Here is a 9,526-nt window from a genome sequence, read left to right on the forward strand (position 1 = left end):
TTTAAAGGGTTTTAATTAATAGTTTTACCTAAATTGTGGCTGCCAATAATTTTGGTTTTCGTTGTTTTCTTTGCTTTGTTCACTTTTCTTTCGTTTTCCAGCAAAAGAAGATGGCGTAAAATCCGCCAAAAAAATCTACTTTTTTCACTCTCTTGTTCTTGCGTGATGTGCCGATGATTCATTCATTAGAAATGAACCTTATCACGTTCTTAAGTTTCAGGAGCCGCATAGCAACATTTCCTTTGAAATTATATCCTGTCTCAGTAGCGCAATTAGAAAAATTCTAATTAGAAGCTGCGCAAAAAAAATCGCGTTTCCGGAGTGGCAAGCACTAATTTCCGCTCAAGTAGGGGTATGCCACGTAACTTCAAATTAAAATTACTTTACTGAAGTTTAAAACTTCAAGTTTTAACAATTCATAGTCATAGTATGCCAAAAATTTACATTGTAATAAAAAATATAAAGCTAACTTTTTAAAAAAAATTCTAGTTTCGAAGCATTTATTGATTTTTTTGACATTAGTTGGCACAAATAACAACCCTGCTTGATTCGCGATCTGCCCTTGTAATGACATTGAATCGGCTACTCTCGATAACCATCAGGAACCTTTCGCGCAGACAGACATCTTTTGTGACAGAATTATTTTTTGGAAATTTTATTCAACAGAGATTATCGTCTTGTGATAATAAAGGAAAAAAGAAAGGCGGCAAAATGGCTTTTAATAAATTGAGCATTGAAAGTTTGGACCTAAATGGCAAACGAGTGTTGATGAGGTAAACGCTTTTGTAACAACAATTTGAGTGCGAGTTGCATAAATTGAATTTTCAGAGTGGACTTCAATGTGCCCATCAAAGAGGGGAAAATTACAAGCAACCAACGTATTGTGGCCGCTTTGGATAGTATCAAACATGCTTTGGACGCAAAAGCCAAGTCGGTCGTAAGTCATATTACTAAAGTTTTGCATAAATTTTCTGAGATATATGTACATATATTTCTGTGTTCATATGGAAAAGTAGCTTATGTCGAAAGGCTGGCTTTAGTATAAATCGGCATTCACAGCATACGATTGCGAATGACTCACTGGCGATAAGCCGTTGAACAACTTTTGGCAAATAAACGTGGAAGAAATAGTTCCGATACTAGCAAGTCAATATTCTTATTAAGTCTCATCAAAAAATTCCTTGCCGTTTAAAAAATAAAGGGATTGCCGCATTATACTAAAGCCAGCCTTTCGACATAAGCTACTTTTCCATACGAACACAGATTTATAATTGCGTTCACAACAAATATTTTCACAGGTACTCATGTCGCATTTAGGACGGCCAGATGGACAAAAAAATTTAAAATATACGCTGGCCCCTGTAGCTGAAGAGTTGAAAAAACTTCTAGGTAAGGATGTAAAATTTTTGCCCGACTGTGTTGGACCGGAAGTGGAGTCTGAATGCAAAGACCCAGCAGCTGGTTCTGTAATTTTGCTAGAAAATTTGAGATTTTACATTGAAGAAGAGGGTAAGGGTCTTGATGCAAGTGGTGCAAAAGTGAAAGCTGATCCAGCTAAGGTCAAGGAATTCCGCCAGAGCTTGGCCAAACTTGGTGATGTTTATGTAAACGATGCATTCGGCACTGCCCATCGCGCTCACAGCTCCATGCTGGGCGAAGGTTTCGAGAAGCGTGCTGCCGGCATTCTGTTGAACAAAGAATTGAAATACTTTGCACAGGCTTTAGATAACCCACCACGCCCATTTTTGGCCATTTTGGGTGGCGCTAAAGTAGCTGACAAGATCCAATTGATTTCAAATCTACTGGATAAAGTTCATGAGATGGTGATTGGTGGCGGCATGGCCTTTACTTTCTTGAAAGTAATCAACAATATGAAGATTGGAGCATCGCTTTTTGACGAAGAAGGTTCAAAGATCGTAAATGATTTGGTCGCGAAGGCAAAGAAAAACAATGTTCAGTTACATTTACCAGTCGATTTCGTATGCGCAGATAAATTCGCTGAAGATGCCAAAACATGCGAAGCAACTGTCGAGGAAGGCATTCCTGATGGCTACATGGGTCTGGACGTTGGACCAAAAACTAGGGAATTGTTCAAGGAACCAATTTCCCGTGCAAAACTCATCGTCTGGAACGGGTGAGTTATTATGCCTTATACATTATGGTGATAAAAACTGCTGACACAGAGTATTCTTGCAGACCACCCGGTGTTTTTGAATTCCCCAACTTTGCTCACGGTACAAAAGCCGTAATGGACGCTGTAGTCTCAGCAACTGGATCCGGTACTGTTTCCATCATTGGTGGAGGTGATACAGCATCATGCTGCGCCAAGTGGGGCACTGAATCTCAAGTATCCCACGTTTCGACCGGAGGCGGCGCTTCGTTGGAGCTCTTAGAGGGCAAGACACTGCCAGGTGTAGCTGCTTTGAGCAATGCTTAAGTTAAACATTACGTTGTTTAAGAGCACAAGAGACATATTGCATGCATATTGCAAATGAGTAAAACTTATGTATTACTGTTATGAAGACACATTCAATTAGAGTTTGCCAGGAGACTCAGTTATCTTATTTGTTGAAAATACCAAACCGAATAATCGTTTAGACGTTGAATAAAAATAAAATAGCTAAACCCTTATAAAACTGTGCATACTTTCTAATTATAAAATATTAAAAGTAAGTATTAAAACCTTTATACTTTTGATTACGTATAAATTGCTGTTATGTAAAGCATTGCTTATAATTACAAAAAATTTCCAAAATTATCAGAATATGCCAATCTAATCTACTTTCTCGTAAAATTTGAGTTCATAGCGGCAGAAGTGCGTTGGATATTGTTCAAGTTTGAACGTATTCGTGACCCAACGGATGATTGATTGGCAATAGCTTTTTTAACTTCCTTGTTAATGAATTCTTTATCAAATTCCTGCTTTTTGTAGTGCTCTTCTTCGCGGGCATTTGCTTCGCGGTGCTTTTGCACCGTTTTGACGCGGTCTTCTTCCCTCCAACTAGCGTTTTCCATCATTTCACGCAGACGTGCTTCTTTTTCCGCGTCGCTTAACTTATTTTGTGAGCTTCCGCTTTTACTTTCACTAGACCGAGCATGTCGTGAGTTATTTTCGTTACGGTCCCTTGATCTTGGGCGGCGTTGTGGTGATCGGGATTTTGTGCGGCCTCCCCTTCGTGATTCTTTGGGTGATCGCGTTGGTGAACGCCGTCGGCTTTTATGGTTTTTGGGTGATCTCGATCGGGACCTTTGATTTTGTTGTCCTTCCGACTTTTTATAATCTTGTGCTCTTGTTCTTTTTTCCCGATCACCCGAACGATTCCTGTTTTTACGTGTGTCACTTCGATCTTTACTTTTTGAACGACTTGAACGCTTATTTTTAGTAGCATTTCTACTTCCTGCGGCTTTACTTACTTCCTTCTCTATGGAGGGTGAAGTAGAGTATTGTCGTTTACGCGGTTCTGCAGGTGAACGAGCGTCAGAACGCCGGCGTTGATGATAGTCCTTCGGGGATCTTGAACGCGAGTTTCTGAATTTTCGCTGTTTGCTATAATTTTTGTTATGATAATTTTCACGCTCTCTTCCTCCTCGATCTCTTGAACGGCTTCTTCTCCTACTACGGTGGTCACTATCACTGCTTACTGAGCGATTTCGGTGATCTTTCTTACGCTTACTTCCTGCTGCTTTATCCAACTCTTTTGTGATAGTTTCAAACTTTGCATCTAACAATTTCGATAGATTTAAGCCCGAAAACTCTTCTCCTTTATTCAGTTTTTTATATTTTTTGGCTAACTCTTTATCTAAATCCTTTGCAGTATCGCTATCTGAGTCGGAACCAGATGTTTCTCCATCCGTTGATGATTTACAACGCTTTTTGTGTTTTTTCTTTGGTTTCTTGGACTTTTTTACCTTTTTAGATTTTTTGAGCAACTGATCACTTTTGAGTATTCGATGTAATTCTTTTAATTTTACAGGATTTTCCAAAATTTTTTTTCTTGATTCCATTTCGCGTTGCCTTATTAGCATTAGAGGATCTTCCATGACTTTACGCTGCAAATCAACTTGCTCCGTTGATTCCATATTTCGATATGCACGTATTGAAAAGGGTATACACTCGTGTTCAACATGATTTATAGATTGCTTTACACCAACGATGTTTTGATCCTTTCGTTGCTCTTCTGCTTGCAGCATTTCAAAAGATTTGTCAATGTTTCTACCAAGTAGGTATTCTTCACGATTTATAAGATCAGTACTACCTGAAAAATTAAATGTGATTGAATGAATATAGATATAGAGTTAACTTTCACCATTGGCATACTTTTATACATCCATTCCAATTTTTTGTCTTCTTGTGGAAGTATGCCAGAACTACGACCGATATGCTTAAGCTCCTCACGTGTTTTTTCTTCCTCTATTTCTCTGCGTAAGTCCTTGAGTTTCTTGTCTTCTTGGGACTTTGCTTGTTCCGCTTTCCAGACCTTCTCCTGGTTTTTCATGGTGTGCGGATGCCACGACTTCTTTAAATTCTGTAAACAAGTGTTATTAATGAGTTGCTGCACTTAAAATATTTGTTTAATAGTTTAGTTACCAAGTCCCCGCCTCCCATAGTGCTTGAGTTTTAAAATAGGTATATACTTGAATCCCTGGTAGTCAGCTGGCTGAGTACGTCCGACGTTATGTACGGCTTTGTATAATACTTTGTTGAATTTTCTATAATTCACTATTTTTAACCAAAAACATTTATTTACGACGCTCTTGATAAAAAAAACCACAGCTGAAAAGCTGGGCTATACAAATCAGCTGATTCCCTTAAGATTCACAAAGTTGCTGTCATCGCGATAATTGTGAATGAATAAATCCGCCATCTTGGCACTAACAGAATTTCCGCTTTTTAATTTCGTGTTATAGGAATTACCTATTTCCTTTAAAAAAAGGTGATGCTTGTACAGTTTTAACGGAAGTACATTTACAAAACAACTAAAAACTAAATTATCGAACAATTTTAATTAATTATATACCAATTCTTTTTTTTCAATTATTCAAAAAAATTCTAAATATTTAAGAATAGAATGTGGCAACCTATGTACATACACATTAGCCCCCAACGGGTGGCCCCAGCTGATTGCTAGCGATAAAGTGGGGCTAGCTCATTTCGCGATTATTGTGCATTTGCTGCTTTGGGCAATTTTTACAGTATTGAATTTTGTGCCGTTGCCTACGTGTGTGTTTTTTCAGCTGGCCGACTCACATTCGAACCGCCTAGAAGTCAAATTTTATAAATTCGATAATTTGTTGATATTAAATTGATAATTAATCAGTGCATTGTGCAGACTTGACATGGCAAATATTAGCGGAAAAACTCTGTTGTCGGCGAATCGTGCTTTTGGAGCAGCACTAAATGTGAATGCCGCACGAACACAGTAAGCAATGGGGGCCACTTGTAAAACTAGAGGATTTAGAATGTAATAAAAATGTACCACTAAATTGTAAAACTATTAAAAAAAATGCTAATGATGACATTCACATGTGTACATACCTCCATACAAATGTGTGCATACACACCCATCTATGTTTAGTCTTTTTTAATTGACGTAGAAGATTTCCATGCTACCGGTGTTAACTGCCTAACATTGCGCTGCAGCAGATGTCATTACACAAGGTCATACACGGAAGTAGTATATTTTCATCCTTATTTTCGCATTTTCACGCGTACTTGTGTATACATATTTAGAATTTTGTGTTTTATAAGGAGAATAATTTCAATGGCCTACGTGAGGGAGAGTTGATAAGTAAAGTCGGTTTTTAATTAGTTTACTTTTCAGTAGATACAATTTGACATTCAAATTGCTATCATAATTTTGTTTTTATAATTAGTATTTTAACCGGGGTGCACATCAATTCGTCAATACGAGGGGTATTGATACCGAGCATGAGCCTATATACTATGTACACATGTGCATTTGTACCACATACATATGTACACGCATATGTATGTATGTACATATATCCGGTGACGTTCGATCAATTCAAGCATGTGAGCCCTCGACGAGTTTACATTTTGCGAATAAATTTATGTATACAATGTGGGTGTGCATGCTTGTTTGTACATAAAACTACATACCAACGAATAAATTTTATGCCCCACAATTTTCCTGTATTATGAAAAAGAAATACTTGGGGGTGTTAAGTTTGCTTATATCAAGCCATTTCAAGTGGTTTAAATGTGGGTATTATTAAGCATGGCATAAGTATATTAGGTAATAAATTAAAACCGTAAGGAAACGCACTTGAAAAAACAAGCTAATTGTTTTAAGTGCCATCCCAGTACATACATACATATGTACATATCGCACATTAAATCAAAAACAGTCACAACTCAACATTTTTCAAATTTAATATTTTACTATAAAACAGTTTCCTGACCATATCTCTAACGTCCGCCACAAATTGCTTCCTGTACCAGAAGAATATTCTTGACACCGTTTTTGTTTTGTTTACGTAGCAACAATAGTTTTTTGCCTCTCCTGAACATTTGGGATATTTTGAGTTGTGACTGTTCTTGATTTAGGTTGCAATATGTACATACACTATTAGGGTTGTTCCCCACTGCTAGAGAAAAAATGTTCATTATCCAAAAGTGTCATTAATATATTATCGTTTTGAACTTGAATTTATTACCTTATTATGTGTGTATGTATGTATACTAATTTAATTTTTTAAGCTTTAAAGACAGAAATTGTGATTTACAACAACTTTTTTGGCTTTTACACATTAAAAAGTAATTGTTCAAGTACTATTAATAATAATTAATAAATTAATAATTAGCAAGATAAGATATTTTTTATCTAAAAAAGCCCAGCATGCACTTCATTGGATTACAAATTTTAAAGTCGATGCTTTTTATAGTGAAGGGGGTTTTTAAAGTTTTTATTTCTAAATATGTTCACATAACCTGTAGGCCAATCGAAGTGGTGAACATTGAGATTTTATATAAATATATGTAGATATTGTGCACTCGCGATTGTTTTACATTATATATTGCAAAAAAAAAAAAAACAAATAAAAAACGGTTCAAGTGCCTGAAGAAAATGAAATTGCTACCATTATTTTATTGAGCATTGCAATCAGATATTTCGAGATAACGCTGGTGTGATCACGTACGACGAAGAAAGTGCTTTTAAAACCCTCCTCTTCTACAGGGAAATTTTTGCTTTTTTTTGTACATGCATCATTTGCTTGGACAAAAATGCAAAAATTAATTAGTCGTGCTATGACTTAGAAAAACAATCATCACAACGCCAATATTTTTCTTAATTTTCAAAAAAAATGCTTCGCTTCATTTCTCACTTTTGCATACATATTATGTGCATTTAATATGTCTGTATGTAGCATGTTTGCACATATGTACATATGTATGTAAATAAATACATACATACAAGTCAGGATATGCCATTTTCCCTTTAAAGCAACATTTCATTGGGTTCGCAAACAATATTTTGACGTTTAATTAACCAGCTATTGGAGTAGCTCAAGATGCCCTTTTAATAGAAGCTTAATAAAAACCTAAACCTTTTCAAGAGAAACTGATTATTTTTTAATTCAAAGTCAAACCTTCTAAAGTCACTTAATCAAGTTTGATTGAACGGTACAGATAAGTATGTATGCATGCAAGTCCGTTGTTAGAGAATTCTATTTTTAAATAGCCCAGCGTATTAGAGAACATTGTTGTTGTGGCAGAACGTCATCCGTCCAGCTAACATAAGCGATAACCAACGGTTTAATTATGCTCATGACAATGAATAATTTACATTTGCACATATGTACATATAATTTATACAGTTTAATGTGTTTTAAAATGGCATAGTGGGCTTATCAATTTCAAAACTCAAAAAATCATTTAATTTATTATAATAAAACATACATACTTACATATATATGTACATATGTACATACTATATAGGTATGTACATATGTATATGAATGTGGAAACTAATTGTTGTTGACGTCAGTTTAAATACACTTAATGACAATTTGAAAAATCTATCCTAACTTTGTTATTAAATTTAATTTAATAAACAGCTGAATATATTCTGCTGTTGTATGTCTAGTATTTTTAAATTAGCTGAAAATATGTACAAACAGACATACATACATATGTATGTATATGGGGTACTCAATGCTGTGTAAATATTTTAATGTATGTAAATAATTGCTATCGCTGATACAAAACCACTAAACATTGCGGTAATGTGACGCAGGGAAAAATATACAATTTTGTAAATATATAGGTTGCCTTGCAAAAAGTATAAAAAACAATAAATGCACATATATCAGCTCGTGATAATGTGTAGCCAGTTTTTAATAAATGGAAATTATATGTTAAATATTTAAATCTTATTTTAATGAGTTTAGTTTTCTAATCCAATAAATACAAATATATTTACTGATGCAATAAAAAAGTTGCATACAGTTCTAACATTCGCATAAAGAAATTGAAATAAATAAAAAGAATAACATAAGTAGATTTTATAAAATTATCATTTTTGTTATCAGTACAATGAGAGCAGTAGACGCTACTTGTACTTGCATTATTATATTCAAAAATTTGTATTTTATGATTTCGGCTTCAGATCGTGTTTGACCGTTTTTTGGGACTTTTATTTGTTTTTATCAAATTTAATATTTATTTTTAAATCTCATTTCTTCCATGTCGTTGTTGTAACAACACACAAATTCCACAACGAGTTTTTGGGGAATGATGTAGGAGTGACCAGTCCTTAGTCAGTCATAAATACTTGTTCCGGTTACTTAGATCCGACTGTCGTGGTAACGTTGTTATAACCGAGAAAGTGAAATCTAAACATAATCGAAAGATTCACTAGATAAAGTTTCAAAGTTATAGTAAATTCAATCCAGTGGAACCTCGATATAACGAACCTTGCTAAAGCAAAAACTCAAAGTAATAAAATTTTAGGCGAATCCCCTGAAAAAAACCGCTTTGTTTTGAAATTTTCATACAAAAATACTCCATAGAGTCCCGTTAGTTACAGCCTCTTTATAACGAAGTGTCAACTTAAAAGTCTCTACATTGCAAATTCTGAATATGTTGACGGTTAGAGCCCCGTTAGAAAAAAAAACCCAATTATACTTATAACCAAAAATTCTATTTCAACTTCGTTATATCAAGGTTTCACTGTATAACAATCAAATTAATAGTTTTAGTTTAAAAATGATAACTGATCTAATCAAATTTCAAAAAAAAGAAATAACAACCTGAACCCTTTACAAAGAGTTTGTTGAGCTCAGGTCTGACACATACTTAAATGGCCTGAAAGGAATGACCGATCCCCGATGCCTACACGCAGGCTTGCTACTTAAGGAAGGGCAAGGGGGAAGACAAAACCCCTAAAGTCATTCGTAAGACAATGGTCAATTCCGAGAACTATCTTGAATCCTTCTTTCTGTCTTTCGAAAGACTTAAAAAAGATCTGCTAACGTCTTTTAGTAATAAATTTTCTAAAAATGA

General features: G+C 35.0%; 2 protein-coding genes across 2 annotated transcripts; one reads left to right on the forward strand and one right to left on the reverse strand.

Annotated features, from left to right (window-relative positions):
- The first annotated feature begins 507 nt into the window (after positions 1 to 507).
- Positions 508 to 2,518, forward strand: LOC118741076 (phosphoglycerate kinase). Its single transcript, XM_036472900.1, has 4 exons — positions 508 to 773; positions 829 to 937; positions 1,299 to 2,134; positions 2,197 to 2,518. The coding sequence occupies exons 1-4, from the start codon at positions 568 to 570 to the stop codon at positions 2,435 to 2,437; spliced, it is 1,392 nt and encodes a 463-aa protein (XP_036328793.1). The 5' UTR covers positions 508 to 567; the 3' UTR covers positions 2,438 to 2,518.
- Positions 2,519 to 2,663: 145 nt separating this feature from the next.
- Positions 2,664 to 4,862, reverse strand: LOC118741075 (pre-mRNA-splicing factor CWC25 homolog). The gene is made up of 3 exons (XM_036472899.1): positions 4,589 to 4,862; positions 4,319 to 4,526; positions 2,664 to 4,256 (listed from the first exon to the last, which is right to left on the reverse strand). Exons 1-3 carry the CDS (start codon positions 4,604 to 4,606, stop codon positions 2,779 to 2,781), a joined length of 1,704 nt encoding a protein of 567 aa, XP_036328792.1. The 5' UTR covers positions 4,607 to 4,862; the 3' UTR covers positions 2,664 to 2,778.
- Between the last annotated feature and the right edge of the window lie 4,664 nt (positions 4,863 to 9,526).

This window comes from Rhagoletis pomonella, unplaced genomic scaffold (genome assembly GCF_013731165.1).
Source record: "Rhagoletis pomonella isolate Grant_MI unplaced genomic scaffold, Rhpom_1.0 Rhpom_scaffold_00006, whole genome shotgun sequence".
Taxonomy (NCBI): Eukaryota; Metazoa; Arthropoda; class Insecta; order Diptera; family Tephritidae; genus Rhagoletis; species Rhagoletis pomonella.

Bases quoted from the DNA above. Each gene is read 5' to 3' on its own strand.
- LOC118741076 (XM_036472900.1), top strand. From the start codon at position 568: ATGACATTGAATCGGCTACTCTCGATAACCATCAGGAACCTTTCGCGC. The intron at 774-828 runs GTAAACGCTTTT...TTGAATTTTCAG, and splicing joins GGCAAACGAGTGTTGATGAG to AGTGGACTTCAATGTGCCCA. The intron at 938-1,298 runs GTAAGTCATATT...ATATTTTCACAG, and splicing joins ACGCAAAAGCCAAGTCGGTC to GTACTCATGTCGCATTTAGG.
- LOC118741075 (XM_036472899.1), bottom strand. The intron at 4,257-4,318 runs GTATGCCAATGG...TTAATTTTTCAG, and splicing joins ATTGGAATGGATGTATAAAA to GTAGTACTGATCTTATAAAT.